General features: G+C 45.6%; 1 protein-coding gene across 3 annotated transcripts in view; it reads right to left on the reverse strand.

Moving 5' to 3' along the window:
• Positions 1-3,491: 3,491 nt before the first annotated feature.
• Positions 3,492-20,278, reverse strand: part of srek1 (splicing regulatory glutamine/lysine-rich protein 1) — a 32,558-nt gene continuing 15,771 nt past the window's right edge. For 2 of the 3 annotated variants that reach the window (XM_079524688.1, XM_079524690.1), the window contains 8 exons: positions 20,033-20,211; positions 18,638-18,768; positions 17,104-17,215; positions 15,726-15,839; positions 12,848-12,922; positions 10,185-10,296; positions 6,390-6,478; positions 3,492-5,973 (listed from right to left, as the gene is read on the reverse strand). In XM_079524688.1, coding sequence (XP_079380814.1) covers positions 5,916-5,973; positions 6,390-6,478; positions 10,185-10,296; positions 12,848-12,922; positions 15,726-15,839; positions 17,104-17,215; positions 18,638-18,768; positions 20,033-20,211 — 870 coding nt within the window. In that variant the 3' untranslated portion in view covers positions 3,492-5,915. The remainder of the gene's footprint in view (positions 5,974-6,389; positions 6,479-10,184; positions 10,297-12,847; positions 12,923-15,725; positions 15,840-17,103; positions 17,216-18,637; positions 18,769-20,032; positions 20,212-20,278) is intronic. The other variant, XM_079524689.1, reaches the window with a different exon arrangement.

A 20,278-nucleotide genomic window follows, 5' to 3' on the forward strand; every position in this document is an offset into this window, starting at 1 on the left:
ACTTAAAATTGAATGAGGTCGCACAGGTGCGACTTGCTGGAAGGATGAGTAGAGGAAAAAAAAACATCCCGCAGTGCTTGCCCGTTCCATTGATTGAAAACATTGGACGTTCGCCTGACGCCCAGTGTTCAAAGAACGATCGTTCACGAAAACCCACAAATAAGCCCTTCAGACTTGGATGGTCAGAGCGGCGCGATTACATACAAAGTCAATTCAAAGACGAGAATTGCGCAAACGGGCACGGCGCGACCTGCCGCGGTACAAACTGGACGAACCGAGGCGAATATATATTCAGGTCTGAACGCAGCTTATCCGACACAAATTAACTAATCTTTCTCAGCTGTACAATTTCACTGGAGCACGCAGCGCGCATATCTAACTGCATGATGATCAGTCATGATCTACACAGACAGCCGACTCCCGACCCAAACACTGAGTGAAACTTAGTAAACGTGTTGTTTGATTAAACATGTGCCACGAAAAATAGCTTCCAAAGCTTGTTATGTTTGCATCGAGGAGGTAGCCTATGTGTCCATACCATACGTGAAAATAGCTGATCTACAAGCTCACAACGCGTCGCGTTGTGAGCTTGTAGATCAGCTATTTTCAGCACGCGGAGATATGCAGGCTCTGAGAGCATTCCGAAACTTTTGCCTTCACAATATTCAAAAGGAAAAGGATTAAGAACTTGGTGGCATTTCACATTGCAAAAGATTTTTTCCAAAATGTAGAAATATTATAATAAGGAATTAATTTGGATAATGGTAATGGAGATATTGTACAAATTGTCACTTTATTAATCCAAAAGGTTTGGACTGCATTTAATTTTCAACACAAAACCTTAAACTGACTTTCTGTGTGTGGAATATAAATATTGCCTTTATTGACTGAGTGACTTTGTGGTGGGTTGAAACCATCTACAGTGTTTTGAAGTATAACCAGGTAGGTTGCTGTTTTTTACACAGTGACCTTTGTAGGGGGTTTTATGATTCAAACCTTTAATGGTGGAAACCACTACATAAATAAATGGCGCCCGATGTGGGGGCATGATAAGATCATGTATTAATACCACGCTATACAAAGAAAAAAATGGTGCTACCTAATTTGTGGTGGCGCTACCAAATGAAAAGGTAGGTGGCACCAGTGCTACCTGTGAAAAAGTTAGTCTGGAGCCCTGGCTGCGATATTTAATATTTGAAGTTTTTCAGAAAACTTAGGTCAGGATTTAGAAGGCTTTTTAGAACCGGCTTCAGTCCAAAATGGGTTAAGCCATGTTTGTCATATTAGCCAGGGTTCCTAAAATGTATTTCCTGCTGCATTTCATTTGGTACAACAGAATGTACAGTAAAAAGCCCAGATAAGGGCCCAGGCGGTGGCGTAACCGTCTGGGCACCCGACTGGTAATCCAGTCGCAGTGTGCCGCGGGTTCGACTCCCGAGCCCGACACGGCCTTTACTGCATGTCTTCCCCCATCTCTCTCCCGTTTCCTGTCAGCCTACTGTCTGTCCCTTCAAAAAACCAATAAAAGGCGTAACGGCCGGGCTCCACCGGGCGCGTCAGCGTCGCGTCTCCGTCACCGTCAGGGAATGTTCCCTTTTGAATCAATGAAGGGTGGCTCCACTGCCCGCGTTGACGGAGACGCGACGCGTGCATTAAAATTGAACCGGTGCGTTTTTTGACGCGACGCAGACGCAACGCAACGCGTCCGGTGGAGCCCTGGCGTTAGCCGCAAAAAAAAAAAAAAGAATTCCAGATAAGCATTCACTGAAGCATAATTCTCTTTTATTTTGGGTAAATTGTGTTTATGGGAAACGTTACGTATGCAGAGATAACATTGTTTTTGTCAAAAGGTACAAATGTGTTGGAGGTCCCACCCCCCCTTACACATTCCAAACAAAAAAATAATCACTATTAACAAACCTTTACAGTGTCATCATCGATCGCAAAACGCCACCAACCCCAGAAAGCACTGAAGCAAACATAGAATTCTACAATATCATGTATATATGGATATAAAAAATAAAATTCTTTACATTTATTATTAAAGATTACAGTTATACTTGAGGTTGAAAATGCCTTGTTTGTTTTTTCTTTTTGTTGTTTTTACCCAAAAACAATATCACGAGACACTGCATTAGGTTTTTACAGTATCGTACGTTAAAACTCATAGCTTTGCCTGTTAGATGCAACCTCGAAAAAAGGCCATAGAAAATGGAATTTTGGCTGAGAGAAATAAGCGATAAAACGTTTTTTTTTTTTTTTTTTTCCGCTCATTCTAAAATCTGTAAGCAAAACTAGAGATACTGAAATATATTCCAACTTTTAACAAAACTACAATACTGTTTTGGGGGATTTAAATTACAGATACGAGAGGGGGTTTTATCTATCATATATATATATATATATATATATATATATATATATATATATATATATATATATATATATACATATATATATATATATATACATATACATATATACATATACATATACATATACATATATATACACATATGTATATATTTGCCACGTAACACACAACTATGGGCTTTCCTTTCCACCAAAGACTTCAGCAAGACAAAATATAACATGCATTTAAAAAAAAAAGGAGAGAAAAACAGAAAAACTATGAAATTTAACAAAACATTCAGTAAGTATTCAGTCTGTTTCCGGCTGTTATTTTACTGAAAATAAAGAGCAACTCACAACAATACTCAGTATGCCTTTTGACAGGTGAAGATACACAACATTAGATAAAGCAGTGGTTCCCAAAGTAGGGGGTCCTTGAGGGAGTTCGAGGGGGTCCCCAGCTAAATGATAAGTTTGGAACCAAATGGACCCTTATGGGTCTGTAACTCTTGAGTGTACAAATGGAACCAAATGGACCCTTATGGGTCTGTAACTCTGAGAGTGTACAAATGGAACCAAATGGACCCTTATGGGTCTGTAACTCTGAGTGTACAAATGGAACCAAATGGACCCTTATGGATCTGTAACTCTGAGTGTACAAATGGAACCAAATGGACCCTTATGGGTCTGTAACTCTGAGAGTGTACAAAACATGTGTACACTCTGAGTTAAATTAACATTGATTTTATTACAATATAAATGGGGGGTCCGTAGACTAACGCATGACAAACTGGGGGGTCCTTGAAATTAAAACGTGTTGAGAATCACTGCTAGAGCCGTAAAAATCTTCTTATTGGGGGGGTCCCTGGCATATCTGTTCAAATGGAGGGGTCCAATTTGTGTCAATTTGGGGGTCCTTGACCTGGAAAAGTTTGGGAACCAGAGCTTAAAGAATGCATTTCGAGAAGCGACCTTTTTTTTTAATAATAATTCTTCATGTACTAATATCATAATAATTATAATTCTTCATGTACTAATATCATAATAATTATAATTCTTCATGTACTAATATCATAATAATTATAATTATTCATGTACCAATATCATAATAATTATAATTCTTCATGTACTATCATAATAATTATAATTCTTCATGTACTAATATCATAATAATTATAATTCTTCATGTACTAATATCATAATAATTATAATTCTTCATGTACTAATATCATAATAATTATAATTCTTCATGTACTAATATCATAATAATTATAATTCTTCACATACAATCGTAGTCTAGGCACTTTGACGTCTTCTGTGCTCGAGTGTTCCATCTCTCGAACCGTCAATTATTTTATTTAGGGCAAATCCGACGGAGGGAAAAAAACAAACGTATCCCCAAACTGACATTTTTAGAATCAATTTGTGTGAAAGCCGTTTTAGAAGCAAGACTTCAAAGCAGCGTGCTCATGAGGGGGTTTTACTCCAATGATCCAGAAACGGTTTGATTTTTCTTTCACATCGTTATTTTTCACATATCAACAAATTGACGAATTTGAACATATTCTCTTTCTTTTATAAATCTGACTAAATCTATTGTCGTCTGATCAACCTTTATCCCCATGTAGAAATACTGTGTGTGTGTGTGTGTGTGTGTGTGTGTGTGTGTGTCTGTGATGGTTCATTAATGGCGATCAAGTCTCCCCCAGTCCAACTAACAGCCTTGTGAAATCTTATAAACTGCTGCCTTGTGAGATCCTGGTGTAAAAGAGGCCCATAATATGCAGTCAATAGACATTTTGCGATGCACCACAATTTACTAATTTTGCACTACAGGCCCGTAGTTTGATACTGAAATTGAAGTTAGTTTTGTCTCTGCATTTACACCAACGACGGGAAAACAAGCAATACGGTGCGTAACCCATTTTTGGGTTTGGGAATCCCTTTTGGTGTTTTAAGCATTATGTTGTGCTTTAGCTGTTGAAAAATAGCCGACCTACAAGCTCGTAGCGCGGCACTCGTCGGCTATTTTTGAAAAATCGTGAAAATGTGGCCCAAATGGTTGAATATATTTTCTTTCAGAGTGAACGTTTTTGCTTCTGGGGGGTCCCTGGAACAACATATTTTCAGATGGGGGTCGGCGGCCAATTACAGATAATTTTTGGGGGTCCTTGACATGAAAAACTTTGTGAACCACTGACACATAGAAACATGGGATTTTTCAGAAAACTGTCAGGATTTTTCAGAAGACATTTTGTAGAATCTTCTCTCAGGTGTAAATGGGTTAAGAGTGAGATGCCATACCCCCCCCCCCCCCCCCCCCCCCCCGAATATTATTACCACAAAAAACATACCATTTAAAATACACACATTTTCCATATTCTAACATATGACAAAAAAATATATATATAATAATTCAAGACGTCCTCTTATATAATAAGCTGCTCATACATCATGTTTTTTTTTTTCCTTCTTTTCTCTTTTATGAAATACCCACAGGTTCACAGCAAAGGTAACGAACACAGGGAATATTAAATCATTCCCTGATAAATACAGCGCTTCCTCCCGATGCGTGAGTTGGAGGACCCCCCCCCCCCCAAAAAAAAATAATCAAAATGTCATTAATAATAACCTTATATTCATTAATTAACAAATCATATTATAATATGTGCCCACCACTTTCTTTGTCTTTGTTCATGTTTGTTGACGTTTGAGAAAACGTCCTGCTTTTTACAGACCGACTGAAAATATTATTCTGTACATGCAGTGTTGTTTTCGTCGCCTAAAACTAAGACGAAAAAATGTCCGTCGACTACCTTTTATCACTGACAAACTAAATAAAAACGAATATATGTATGATGACTAAAACTAAGACTAAATGTATTGACAACTAGTCACCTATGTCTTGGTGTTAGTCTAGTTTTAGTCGACTGAATATCATAAGATTTTAGTCGAGTAAATCTACGGTTGATTTAGTCGACTAAAATTTATTTTTGGCGGGCCTTGATGCCGTCGTAATGACAGGTTTTTTTCACTTGCTGAACATAGCCGATCTACAAGCTCACAAAGCGTTGCGCTGCGATGCTTTGTGAGCTTGTAGATCTGCTATTTCCAGCATGCAACCAAGTGTAAAATGACTCATACTGGATCTCTTGTCCACTAGTCCCTTCCTAACATTTTAGTCTAGTTTTTATCTGTTGACGACAATTGTCAATATATTTAGTCTTAGTTTTAGTCGTCATAGCTTAGTTTTCCTTTAGCTTTTATTCAGTTTTCGTCAGTGAAAAAAGGCAAGTCGACGAACATTTTTCGTCTTGGTTTTAGTCGACGAAAACAACACTGCCTAGAGGGGGGGGGGGGGGGGGACCCCCAGTTATGGGTGGGGGGTCCTTGAAGTTAAAGGTTTGAGAACCACTGTCTTACTAAGGCCCAGGTGGAAGTGAACGTGTGTGTGTGTGTGTGTGTGTGTGTGTGTGTGTGTGTGTGTGTGTGTGTGTGTGTGTGTGTGTGTGTGTGTGTAAATAATGGTAGGGAAAACAGAGCTAATTTGAACACTTTTTTTTTTACTTGTTTTTCTGGGTACGCAGAGCCTCTTCGTCCTCTTCCGTGAGTGTCTTGTACCTGTGGAAGGAATATGGGAGAAGTAAAACCTTAATAATATCACTATCTCCGTCGCGGGCACATGGCCGTGCACTTGAACTTGACGGTGATTTACGTCATGGGCCATTAAACTGTTAACCCATTTTGACCTGAGATCAGATTCTAAAAATGTCTTCTACATCCTGACAGTTTTCTGGAAAAGCTATGTTTCTATGTCAGTCGTTCTTCAATTTTTTAAAAATAGCAGACCTACAAGCTCGTAGCGCGCCACTCGGTGGCGCGCTATGAGCTTGTAGATCTGCTATTTTTCAATAGCTAAAGCATAACATAATGCTAACACCAAAAGGGGTTCCCGCCCAAAATGGGTTAAAGTGGCTCAAACTCTGGCCTTTTTCCTCGTTCACGTTATTTTGTTCTCCGAGCGTCAGTTACGTTACCTGCCGTTGTGCTGGGCGCACGGCGATGATGTCACGTCGTCACTGGGCGTGGCCGAGTCTTCCCTGTCACTCTCGTAGTGCCGTTCCACCTGGAGGACGAACAACAACAACGTAAAGCAACACTGAATGAATGAGGAGCCATGATGTCACTGAGGGGCATTCAGATCAAATACGGTGTGGGTGTGGGGGTGTGTGTGTGTGTGGGTGTGTGTGGGTGTGTGTGTGTGTGTGTGTGTGTGTGTGTGTGTGTGTGTGTGGGTGTGTGTGTGTGTGTGTGTGTGTGTGTGTGTGTGTGTGTGTGTGTGTGTGTGTGTGTGTGTGTGTGTGTGTGTGTGTGTGTGTGTGTGTGTGTGTGTGTGTGGGTGTGTGTGGGTGTGTGTGTGTGTGTGTGTGGGTGTGTGTGTGTGGGTGTGGGTGTGTGTGTGGGTGTGTGTGGGTGTGTGTGTGTGTGGGTGTGTGTGTGTGTGTGTGTGGGTGTGTGTGTGTGTGGGTGTGTGTGTGTGGGTGTGTGGGGGTGTGTGTGGGTGTGGGGGTGTGTGTGTGTGTGTGTGTGTGTGTGTGTGTGTGGGTGTGTGGGGGTGTGTGTGTGTGTGTGTGTGTGTGTGTGTGTGTGTGTGTGTGTGTGTGGGTGTGTGTGTGGGTGTGTGTGTGGGTGTGTGGGGGTGTGTGTGTGTGTGTGTGTGTGTGGGTGTGTGTGTGTGTGGGTGTGTGTGTGGGTGTGTGGGGGTGTGTGTGTGTGGGTGTGTGTGTGTGTGTGGGTGTGTGTGTGGGTGTGTGTGTGGGTGTGTGGGGGTGTGTGTGTGTGTGTGTGTGTGTGGGTGTGTGTGTGTGTGTGGGTGTGTGTGTGTGGGTGTGTGGGGGTGTGTGTGTGGGGGTGTGGGGGTGTGTGTGTGTGTGTGTGTGTGTGGGTGTGTGTGTGGGTGTGTGTGTGTGGGTGTGTGGGGGTGTGTGTGTGTGTGTGTGTGTGGGTGTGTGTGTGTGTGGGTGTGTGTGTGGGTGTGTGGGGGTGTGTGTGTGTGCACGCTTGTGTGTCGCAAACGTTTATCATTTTAAAGCAATTTGGGTTTTTTTTTGCTTCTGGAACAAAATATTTTGAGATGGGGGGTCCGTGGTCCAAATACATATCATTTTGGGTGTCCTTGACATAAAAAAGACTGAGCACAACTGATATAGCAACGTATGTTTGTTTGTTTTCCAGAAAACTAGGATGTGAACGGGAAACAGTCATTGGATTATTATTCATTTTCGTTTTTTACATGTCATATGAAAGCAGGGAGTATATAGAGTAATGCTTATAGAGTAATGTCTTGTGGAAAACAGCGAGTTGAGAAATAACAGGCTTGAAAGGTTCACTTCTGTGGTCTCTAACATTACACCTAGCTACATGTCTAAGCATTTATTTCATATTTACATGTCTTCTGTGGTCTCTAACATTACACCTAGCTACATGTCTAAGCATTTATTTCATATTTTTACGTCGATAAGAGCTCTGACATTTATTTCAGACATGCTCTTCTAGTATGTGAAGAGGCTGCCTGTGCTATTAACTCATGCTCTTCTAGTATGTGAAGAGGCTGCCTGTGATATTAACTCATGCTCTTCTAGTATGTGAAGAGGCTGCCTGTGATATTAACTCATGCTCTTCTAGTATGTGAAGAGGCTGCCTGTGCTATTAACTCATTTTGGATAAAAAACAACAACAACAAAAACAGTTTTTCTCTCCTGAACAGTTAAGTCTTGCTACCATGGCTGTCTCTGTATCAAAAAGAGCCACATAAGCCGGACTTAAAGGGTTAAGCTCCTTCCCTGTTTTGAGGCATACAGAGTCTGCTGCTCGTCACATGACGACATGTACTTTATCATGTAAACAGTTAAATTCCTGTTGTCATCATGGGAGGTTTACAGAACACAGTGTGACAGAGAGAAGAGGACACTGTTGGCCCTATATCTATATCTATCTATATCTATATCTATATCTATCTAGATCTATATCTATATCTAGATCTAGATCTATATCTATATCTAGATCTATATCTATATCACCAGATATTTGACCAGACAGTGGCCTTGTGGTTAGAGTGTCCGCTCTGAAACTGGGAGGTCGGGGTTCGATCCCCGGCCGGGTCATACCAAAGACTGTAAAAATGGGACCCAATGCCTCCCTGCTTGGCACTCAGCATCAAAGGGTTGGAATTGGGGGTCAAATCTACTAATCAAATGATTCCCGAGCGCGGCGCACGCTGCAGCTCACCGCTCCTTGGCTGCGGCTCACCGCTCCAAGAGATGGGTCAAATGCGGAGAACAAATTTCACTGCGGTAACGTTGTGTGACAAATCGTACGACTTTGACTTTGATATCTATGATCTATATTTCGCCTTACCATTGTTGATTTCGTTGACTAAGACAAAAAAAACCTTTTTTCACTGGCGGAAACCAAATGGAAACTAAGCTACGATGACTAAAGCTAAGACTAAATATATGGACAATTTCGTCAACAAATAAAAACTAGACTAAAACTGTTAGGAAGGGACTAGTGGACAAGAGATCCAGTAGGAGTCATTTTACACTTTACACGTTGCATGCAGAAAATAGCAGATCTACAAGCTTGTTCAGAAAGCTGCGGCTCGTCTGGTGTTCAACCGCCCCAAGTTCTCCCACACAACCATCCTTCTCCGTTCTCTACACTGGCTCCCCGTAGCGGCTCGCATCCAGTTCAAAACCCTGGTGTTAGCCTATAGGGCAGTGAAAGGAACAGCTCCTTCCTACCTCCGGGCTATGGTCGATGCCTACACCCCTGCCCGACCACTTCGGTCTGCCACCTCGGGGCGACTGATTGCCTCGTCACTCAAGGGTCCTTCTGGCCGATCCACACGGTCACGACTCTTTTCTGTTCTGGCCCCACAGTGGTGGAATGAACTTCCCACTGATGTTAGGACAGCAGAGTCACTGCCCATATTTCGCCGCAGGTTGAAAACCCACCTCTTCAGGAAACACTACCCTTCCTCTCTGCCTGACCTACTTGTTGTTAACTAGTTGTACGAACGCTTGTTTTCTATTGTTGTATTGTTTATTGGATCTTGTTTAGTCGATACACTTAATTGTTTTAGCTCATGCTCATTTGATTTAGCTATTTTGTCTCATCTGTTTAAGGAAATAGGTAGCTGATATATTGCACTTTTACCTTAGCGCTAGGTATACTCTTGGTTGCTTGTTTTTGCAGAAAATGCACTAAAGACTTCTGGTGATTAGTAGTTTTTGTTCCCTACCTATGTTGAATACACTTATTGTAAGTCGCTTTGGATAAAAGCGTCTGCTAAATGACTGTAATGTAATGTACAAGCTCACAACGGACGCGTTAGTTGGATCAAAAAAGATCCAGTTCTACCCCGTGGCCCTGTACTGTACTGTTGGAGTTAGTGTTGCTGCTGGAACATGTTTTAATTAAAAGCACAACTAAAGTTCATTATGTTTAAGTATTGGTCTGAAGCTGCTGCTGCTGCCAAGATGCTGTGAATGCAAAGGGAAACGGCGCCCTCTACTGCCCTGTTTGACCTACTGTATAATTGAGCACACATCAGAACACTGAAGGACGTCTAGAAGGTAATGATGTCATTTTGAGACACTTGTCTTTTTAGGAACAGGAACAATAAATTATCATCTCAGATTTAATCTCCAGAACTAATTCTCCAGTTACAGAACAGAAGGTTTTGTGCTGATCGTTATCAGTATAAAGATCAGATAAAACTGTGTCATCTTTTGATCTTTTTAAATCAGTGTAACAGATCAAATATGTACCTTAGCGGGTTTAGTCTTGCGGTTAATTTTCTCATCTCTGCGACTCTTTTTCCTGGAAGTGGAGCGTTCCTTCCTGTCCTTGCTGCGTTCCCTCCGCCTCTCTTTAATAGCCCTGGAATACACACGGAATAAATATTAATATTGACTAGACCTGTACGTGCCCGTCGCAGTCGGCCACCGGCCTACTAGACCTGTACGTGCCCGTCGCAGTCGGCCACCGGCCTACTAGACCTGTACGTGCCCGTCGCAGTCGGCCACCGGCCTACTAGACCTGTACGTGCCCGTCGCAGTCGGCCACCGGCCTACTAGACCTGTACGTGCCCGTCGCAGTCGGCCACCGGCCTGTAGAACTAGACCTGTACGTGCTCGTTGCAGTCGGCCACCGGCCTGTAGAACTAGACCTGTACGTGCTCGTTGCAGTCGGCCACCGGCCTGTAGAACTAGACCTGTACGTGCTCGTTGCAGTCGGCCACCGGCCTGTAGAACTAGACCTGTACGTGCCCGTCGCAGTCGGCCACCGGCCTGTAGAACTAGACCTGTACGTGCTCGTTGCAGTCGGCCACCGGCCTACTAGACCTGTACGTGCCCGTCGCAGTCGGCCACCGGCCTGTAGAACTAGACCTGTACGTGCTCGTTGCAGTCGGCCACCGGCCTACTAGACCTGTACGTGCCCGTCGCAGTCGGCCACCGGCCTACTAGACCTGTACGTGCCCGTCGCAGTCGGCCACCGGCCTACTAGACCTGTACGTGGCCGTCGCAGTCGGCCAACGGCCTACTAGACCTGTACGTGCCCGTCGCAGTCGGCCACCGGCCTACTAGACCTGTACGTGCCCGTCGCAGTCGGCCACCGGCCTACTAGACCTGTACGTGGCCGTCGCAGTCGGCCACCGGCCTACTAGACCTGTACGTGCCCGTCGCAGTCGGCCAACGGCCTACTAGACCTGTACGTGCCCGTCGCAGTCGGCCAACGGCCTACTAGACCTGTACGTGCCCGTCGCAGTCGGCCACCGGCCTACTAGACCTGTACGTGCCCGTCGCAGTCGGCCAACGGCCTACTAGACCTGTACGTGCCCGTCGCAGTCGGCCAACGGCCTACTAGACCTGTACGTGCCCGTCGCAGTCGGCCAACGGCCTACTAGACCTGTACGTGCCCGTCGCAGTCGGCCAACGGCCTACTAGACCTGTACGTGCCCGTCGCAGTCGGCCAACGGCCTACTAGACCTGTACGTGCCCGTCGCAGTCGGCCAACGGCCTACTAGACCTGTACGTGCTCGTCGCAGTCGGCCTACTAGACCTGTACGTGCCCGTCGCAGTCGGCCAACGGCCTACTAGACCTGTACGTGCCCGTCGCAGTCGGCCTCCGGCCTACTAAACCTGTACGTGCCCGTCGCAGTCGGCCTCCGGCCTACTAGACCTGTACGTGCCCGTCGCAGTCGGCCTCCGGCCTACTAGACCTGTACGTGCCCGTCGCAGTCGGCCACCGGCCTACTAGACCTGTACGTGCCCGTTGCAGTCGTTTGCTTCACGGCCTGGTATGGCAACTGCACTGAACCTAAACCGCAAAGCATTGCAAAGGGTTGTGCGGACAGCCGAAGGCATCAGCAGTTGTGCTCTCCCCCCTATCCAAGCCCTGTACGATGAACGCTGTGTCAGCAAAGCTCGAGGAATAGTGAAGGACCCAAGTCATCCCAACCGCAGTCCGTTTGAGATGCTACCCCATGGGAAGCGGTTTCGCAGTCTCAAAGCCACTGGAAATAGACTGCAAAAAAGCTTCTTTCCCCGAACAATCAGATACATGAACGAACTGATAAGAACCAAAGCGTATCAGGGAAAAGGAAAACGCTAGCACCCCCCCGCACCTTTGCCCTTTGCCCTCGCCCCGCACTATTAAGCTCGAATTGCACCTCTAAAACTATTTTGTTGTATATTTATTAGTCTACTGTGAAGTTAAAAATAATAATAATAATAAAAGAATACTATAATAATAATAATTTTCCTACTACAAGGAAAACATGCACATGTACTTTTTCTACTCTTGTTTGCTCTTTTTTGCACTCTATATTCTATTTTGTTTGCTGTGTTTTGCTGTTTTGATGTCGTATTATATTTTTGCTGCTGCATTGTCTGAAGGAAGCCAAACAAAAATAAGTTGTACTCTTATGTACCTGTACACAAGATGTAACAATAAAGCACAACCTTGAACCTTGAACTGAGGCTGGACATTGCACAGGTGAAAGGAGTTGGCCTCATTAGGCCCACTGGCAGAGCCTGGCCAGAGCCTTTTGTGGTGGTTCTGGAGAACCGTGGGTTCGACCGACTCGAGGCCGGGCACTGCACTCCCTGTGGGGGTGTGGAACACGTGTGTCGAATGTGAAGTCGGTGGGGCGAACGGTTCTCGAGTTACGTGCATTACAACCGTACATGCACACACACACATGTACGCACGCAGAGACGTGGCGCATTTATGGTAGGATTATTTCACTGGAGAACACATTCGGGGGGAAATGCCTGATGTGGAAGATCACAGTGCATCATGTTGAGAGATGTGGTGTGGATAATGGAACAAAGGAAGTGAGTGCATTTACCTCCGTGGTGAAGGAGATCTGGCTTTGATGACACATAAGAGTGTGTGCGTGCGTGCGTGCGTGAGTGTGCACACTCACCTCCGTGGTGAAGGAGATCTGGCTTTCCTCCTGGGACTCCTGGACCGTTCCCTGCTCTTCTTCTTGTTGTGACCTCTGGAAAATGGTTTCATTTTGGTTTTAATTAAAAAGGTAGAGGGCAAGTGATTTTACTTTGTCTCTTCGCGGCGCGGCCATCTTACCATATACGTTAATGGAAAGGTGCTACCTAGGTGCAACTTCCCATAGACAGCCCATTCATCCAAACAGAAAAGTCCTATCTGATTGTTTTTACACAACGTCAAACTCACCAACATTGCAGCTGTACGAAAAGCTGGAATTAACCTCTTTCTGTCTGCAAAGTGTTTGTTTCATAGAAATCCACCGTAGACATGTTATGAGCTACTTTGTGTCCTTGCAGGTGATTATTTTTCTAAGTGTTGCAGTTTGGAAGTGCTCGTTAGATATCACTCAACGGCCCTGCGTACCAACTGTTTTGAATTTGCACCTAATGCAGGAGGCAGCAGGACATTGCTTTACTGAAAACGAGTGCTTCCAAACTCTGATGGCCGCGGTGTCTGCAAATGGTCAATAGTCATATACGAGCTGGAGATTCATGTTATTTGTGCGAGGATAGTTTTTAACACACAGAAAAGAAGTCATCATGGAATTAAAACACTGACTAAACTAGTGAAAAGAAGAAATTACGCCGAAAACGAACTAGCCATCTTAGATTCGACAATCGACACGCCGTTTTGCTTCGAGTCTGAGAACGGACTTGTTTTTGCCGCCTAGAGCTTCCATTCTGCAGACTGTATGACAGACGCATTTGAATATTGCGAGAGGCAACAGTCTGGCAACGCGAGACTACCTATACCCACCTACCTACCTCTATCCCTCCCTCCCTCCCTACATCATTCCATGGTACATTCCCTCCCTCCCTCCCTCCCTCCCTCCCTCTATCCCTCCCTCCCTACCTACATCATTCCATGGTACATTCCCTCCCTCCCTCCCTCCCTCCCTACATCATTCCATGGTACATTCCCTCCCTCCCTCCCTCCCTCCATGGTACATTCTCTCCCTCCCTCCCTCCCTCTATCCCTCCCTCCCTACCTACATCATTCCATGGTACATTCTCTCCCTCCCTCCCTCCCTCTATCCCTCCCTCCCTACCTACATCATTCCATGGTACATTCCCTCCCTCCCTCCCTCCCTCCATGGTACATTCTCTCCCTCCCTCCCTCCCTCTATCCCTCCCTCCCTACCTACATCATTCCATGGTACATTCTCTCCCTCCCTCCCTCCCTCTATCCCTCCCTCCCTACCTACATCATTCCATGGTACATTCCCTCCCTCCCTCCCTCCCTCCCTCTATCCCTCCCTCCCTACCTACATCATTCCATGGTACATTCCCTCCCTCCCTCCCTCCCTACCTCTATCCCTCCCTCCCTACCTACTAGGGCTGCACGATTTTGCCTAAAAAAAAAACCTCGATTATTTTCTCTGAAACCTCGATTTCGGTTTCGATTTCGATTTTTTTTTCAGTAAAAGAAATACATCGTCTCAAAATGTTTTTATTTTTTTTAAATGCAAACAAATGTGAATTTTCCTATTGGAATTAAGTCCAAACCTTAAAAGGATCCCTGGCTACAAGACAAATATGCCTTAAAACATTACACTTGCCCTCTATGAATAAAAATACAAATATCAATATTTTATTTCTTTCATAAATAGAGAATCTTTCAATCAATAGGGACTGCTCCCATCGCAGGTTGATATATGTCCATGTGTGGTACAGCCCTATAGAATGCATATGCTAATAAAAACAACTTAATACTTCCTAATAATAATATGAGCATCAAAGCAATATTTAAATACTTTTTATTAGCATGTGCATTCCATACATTCCCTGGGGCTGGACCACACATGGACTGGACATATGTCATATGACATCCTCAACTTGCGACAGGAGCTGTTCCTATTGAGTGAAAGATAAACAGTGTACACTACCCAACTTTATTTTATGAAAGAAATGTACTCTGTGTATTCACTCAAGGATGTTGTTGTGTGTAATGTTGTTGTTAACACATTTTGACCTGGGAACGATTCTACAAATTTCTTCTAAATCCTGACAGTTTTCTGAAAAAACCCCATGTTTCTATATCAGTGGTTCTCAAACTATTTAATGTCAAGGACCCCCAGAATTATATTTATTTGGCCACCGACCCCCATCTGAAAATATGTTGTTCCAGGGACCCCCTCCCCCCCCAGAAGCAAAGATTTGACATAAAAACGTTCGCTCTGAAAGAATATATATTCAAAGATTTGAGCCACATTTTCACGACTTTTCAAAAATAGCAGACCTACAAGCTCGTAGCGCGCCACTCGGTGGCGCGCTACGAGCTTGTAGGTCTGCTATTTTTCCAATAGCTAAAGCATAACATAATGCTTAACACCAAAAGGGGTTCCCGCCCATAATGGGTTAATGCAGGATATTGCATTTGCATGTCCGTTATGGTTTTTGGCTTCCTGTGTTATGTTCATCATCTTTATAACATCTTTATATCATTACATGAATATATTGATTTATTGATACTACGTTGCGGGTGATTAGGTGGGGTGGGGGAGCGGCTAGTTATAGGAGAGCTTTGTCGTTTGTTTTGTCCTTGTTTATGTATGAATGTAATTTGTTGTATTGTTTTGTATCGTCTGTATGTTGTTGGACCACCTCGAAAACGAGATGATACATCTCAAAGGGGATATCCTTTTCTCAATAAAGGTTCATATATATATATATGTATATACATACATACATACATACATACATACATACAAACATATATACATACATACAAACATATATACATAGATACATACAAACATATATACATACATACATACATATACACACACACTGTACCTTGAGCGACTGCGGCTGCGTTTCTTGTCTCTGGACCGAGAGCGCCTCCTGTGGCCGCCTCTGGCGCCGCGGGAGTCGGCCACCCTCTGGCCCGGCCGCGGAGCCGGTTTGCTCCTGGAAGGGAAGGAAGGAACGCCAGTGGACTTTAGGAGGCCGTACTACCAGCAGCAGCACAGAGCTATACACAACGATGGGCTTTAGGAGGCCGTACTACCAGCAGCAGCACAGAGCTATACACAACGATGGGCTTTAGGAGGCCGTACTACCAGCAGCAGCACAGAGCTATACACAACGATGCCATCAGCCTAGAGAGAGGGGCTTTAGGAGGCCGTACTACCAGCAGCAGCACAGAGCTATACACAACGATGGGCTTTAGGAGAAAGTACTACCAGCAGCAGCACAGAGCTATACACAACGATGCCATCAGCCTAGAGAGAGGGGCTTTAGGAGGCCGTACTACCAGCAGCAGCACAGAGCTATACACAACGATGGGCTTTAGGAGGCCGTACTACCAGCAGCAGCACAGAGCTATACACAACGATGGGCTTTAGGAGAAAGTACTACCAGCAGCAGCACAGAGCTATACACAACGATGGGCTTTAGGAGAAAGTACTACCAGCAGCAGCACAGAGCTATACACAACGATGGGCTTTAGGAGAAAGTACTACCAGCAGCAGCACAGAGCTATACACAATGATGGGCTTTAGGAGGCCGTACTACCAGCAGCAGCACAGAGCTATACACAACGATGGGCTTTAGGAGAAAGTACTACCAGCAGCAGCACAGAGCTATACACAACGATGGGCTTTAGGAGAAAGTACTACCAGCAGCAGCACAGAGCTATACACAACGATGGGCTTTAGGAGAAAGTACTACCAGCAGCACAGAGCTATACACAACGATGCCATCAGCCTAGAGAGAGGGGCTTTGAGTTGGAAGCTCTTCCTTCACACGCCCTTGTTGATTTCGTCGACTAGAACGAGGACGACAAATGTTCGTCGACTACCTTTGTTTCCACAGACGAAACCTAAATAAAAACGAAATTAAATACTAAGCGATGATTAAAACCAAGACTAAATATATTGACGGTTTTGTCAACAAATAAAATGTTATGGAGGGACCAGTGGAGAAGAGATCCAGTAGAAATAATCTGATGTTTGGTTGGCTCGGTTGTAGCACTCGACTGTGAAAATCGGCTATTTTCAGATCACAGCCAAGTGAAAATATATATATGCCATCAAGGCCGACCAAAATTCACTGTAGTTGACGAAATCAACTGGCAACTAAAACTAGACTCAAACTAAAACTAAAACATTTCGGATGACAAAAATATGACAAAAAGACTATGAATACATAAAAATTTGCCACACACACACACCTGTGCTTCGAGCGCGACCTCCTCCTGTGTCTGGAACGAGAGCGTGAACGGGAGCGCGAGCGCGACCGATGGGACCTCCTGGAATGGCTGGAGGAACGCTTCTTCACGTCCACTGGGAGGAGGAGGAGGAGACACTGGGTTACACATGATCAACACTTCTACACATCCACTGGGAGGAGGAGGAGGAGGAGGAGGAAACACTGGGTTACACATGATCAACACTTCTACACATCCACTGGGAGGAGGAGGAGGAGGAGGAAACACTGGGTTACACATGATCAACACTTCTACACATCCACTGGGAGGAGGAGGAGGAGGAGACACTGGGTTACACATGATCAACACTTCTACACATCCACTGGGAGGAGGAGGAGGAGACACTGGGTTACACATGATCAACACTTCTACACATCCACTGGGAGGAGGAGGAGGAGGAGGAGACACTGGGTTACACATGATCAACACTTCTACACATCCACTGGGAGGAGGAGGAGGAGGAGGAGGAGGAGACACTGGGTTACACATGATCAACACTTCTACACATCCACTGGGAGGAGGAGGAGGAGGAGGAGGAAACACTGGGTTACACATGATCAACACTTCTACACATCCACTGGGAGGAGGAGGAGGAGGCGGAGACACTGGGTTACACATGATCAACACTTCTACACATCCACTGGGAGGAGGAGGAGGAGGAGGAAACACTGGGTTACACATGATCAACACTTCTACACATCCACTGGGGGGAGGAGGAGGAGGAGGAGGAGACACTGGGTTACACATGATCAACACTTCTACACATCCACTGGGAGGAGGAGGAGGAGGAAACACTGGGTTACACATGATCAACACTTCTACACATCCACTGGGAGGAGGAGGAGGAGGAGGAGACACTGGGTTACACATGATCAACACTTCTACACATCCACTGGGAGGAGGAGGAGGAGGAGGAGGAGACACTGGGTTACACATGATCAACACTTCTACACATCCACTGGGAGGAGGAGGAGGAGGAGGAGGAGACACTGGGTTACACATGATCAACACTTCTACACATCCACTGGGAGGAGGAGGAGGAGGAGGAGGAGACACTGGGTTACACATGATCAACACTTCTACACATCCACTGGGAGGAGGAGGAGGAGGAAACACTGGGTTACACATGATCAACACTTCTACACATCCACTGGGAGGAGGAGGAGGAGGAGGAGACACTGGGTTACACATGATCAACACTTCTACACATCCACTGGGGGGAGGAGGAGGAGGAGGAGGAAACACTGGGTTACACATGATCAACACTTCTACACATCCACTGGGAGGAGGAGGAGGAGACACTGGGTTACACATGATCAACACTTCTACACATCCACTGGGAGGAGGAGGAGGAGGAGGAAACACTGGGTTACACATGATCAACACTGTGTTCCTTCCACACGCTACGTCCAACCAGGGAAACTCTCCCCTGTCAGGTGTAAAGGAGCGACTTGGACACTCAGGCATGAAGGAAGCCGTTGATTAAGTGGAGGTGTACCTGGTTCTAACACAGCAGCGATAGTGGAGGTGTACTCCTTGACTCTCTTCATGACCGTCTCCAGCTCCTTGGCAGCAGCCTGGGGGGTGAGCTCTGGAGGCTTCACGATGGCGTTGTTGGAATGGTTGATCCTGACGAGACGCAAAGAAAACCAATGTTGACCAAAGAGAAACGGAGCCCCCCCAAAAACACCCAGTTGACCAATGAGAAACAAACAGAGCCCCCCAAAAACACCCAGTTGACCAATGAGAAACGGAGCCACCCAAAAACACCCAGTTGACCAATGAGAAACGGAGCCCCCAAAAAACACCCAGCTGACCAATGGGAAACAAACAGGGCCCCCCAAAAACACCCAGCTGACCAATGGGAAACAAACAGAGCCCCCCAAAAACACCCAGCTGACCAATGAGAAATCGTTTGCCCAACCAAGTCTATGGACTTTAACATTTTCCGTCCATCCGACGTGTCCACACGTCCTAGGGAATCCAACCGATGGATTCAAAGGCCGTGTGTACACGTCCTAGGGTGTGTACACGTCCTAGGGTGTGTACACGTCCTAGGGTGTGTACACGTCCTAGCGCATCTTCAATGATACCAAACGAGAGAAGAATATTCTGAATTTTTTCCTTTTTTAAATTTTTGAGTGAGACTCCCAGGCCACCGTACTCTTCGTTCTTGCGCGGTCCCGGTCACGTCCTAGTTTACCGATGCAGAAAGAATGCCTCGTCTCTCCTAATCTAGGGAGCTCTCCGTGGTTTTGATCTGATGGATATACTGAGCTCTTCATTCATGACTTCTGACCAGGGCCGGCGGAAGGCACTGGCAAAGTGGGCAATTGCCCAGGGCGCCAACCACTGGGGGGCGCCAGACGGATGGATGGTTTGTCCATCTGTCCGTCTGTCGTGGTGTTTACGGTGACAGTTGACGCGGCCTCTCTCTCATGCTGTTAAGTATTGTTGATAACAGTGTGTTCACATCTTTCAGCCAGTCTGAAAGTGCTGTATGCTGTTCATGCTTTGAAATCTAATAATACGCTGTTGATATCAGGGGGGGGGGGGGGGGGGGGGTTGCCCAGGGCGCCAGTTAGCCCAGCCCCGTGCCTGCTTCTGACCTCCCTCTCGTTCAAAATATGAACGCGAGGGATTATTCAGCGATTATTATCGAAACGAGAGCAAGGTAAGCAAGCAAAAATATGTCTGTTTGTTTGTTTTTTTAACTGAAGGGGGGGGGGGGGGGGGGGGCTTTACAGAGTAAAAGCGGCCATATCTTCCCGGCACCCTGAGCTTCTATTTTGAAAGAAATCCCGGCGCTAATTGTGTATAAAACCAATGTTTAAAACACCAAAAGGGGTTCCCGTCCAGAATGGGCTAATGATAATGATGGTATGAGACGTACTTCAGCGGTCTGTCTCCGAACATGACCCCGTTGTAGGTCAGCGCTCTGGCCACAGACACCTGGTCCACGAACTCCACGAAGGCGAAGCGCGTGGGCTGCGTCTCGTCGCCCGCCATGCGCACAAACTTCACGTCGCCCACCTGCTTGAAGAACTCCAGGAGCTGCTCCGCGGTGGTGGTCTGGGGGAGAAACACCAGCAACATGTTAACTCATTCCTGCTGCTCCGCGGTGGTGGTCTGGAGGAGG

This window comes from Electrona antarctica (genome assembly GCF_951216825.1).
Source record: "Electrona antarctica genome assembly, chromosome: 16".
NCBI lineage: Eukaryota > Metazoa > Chordata > Actinopteri > Myctophiformes > Myctophidae > Electrona > Electrona antarctica.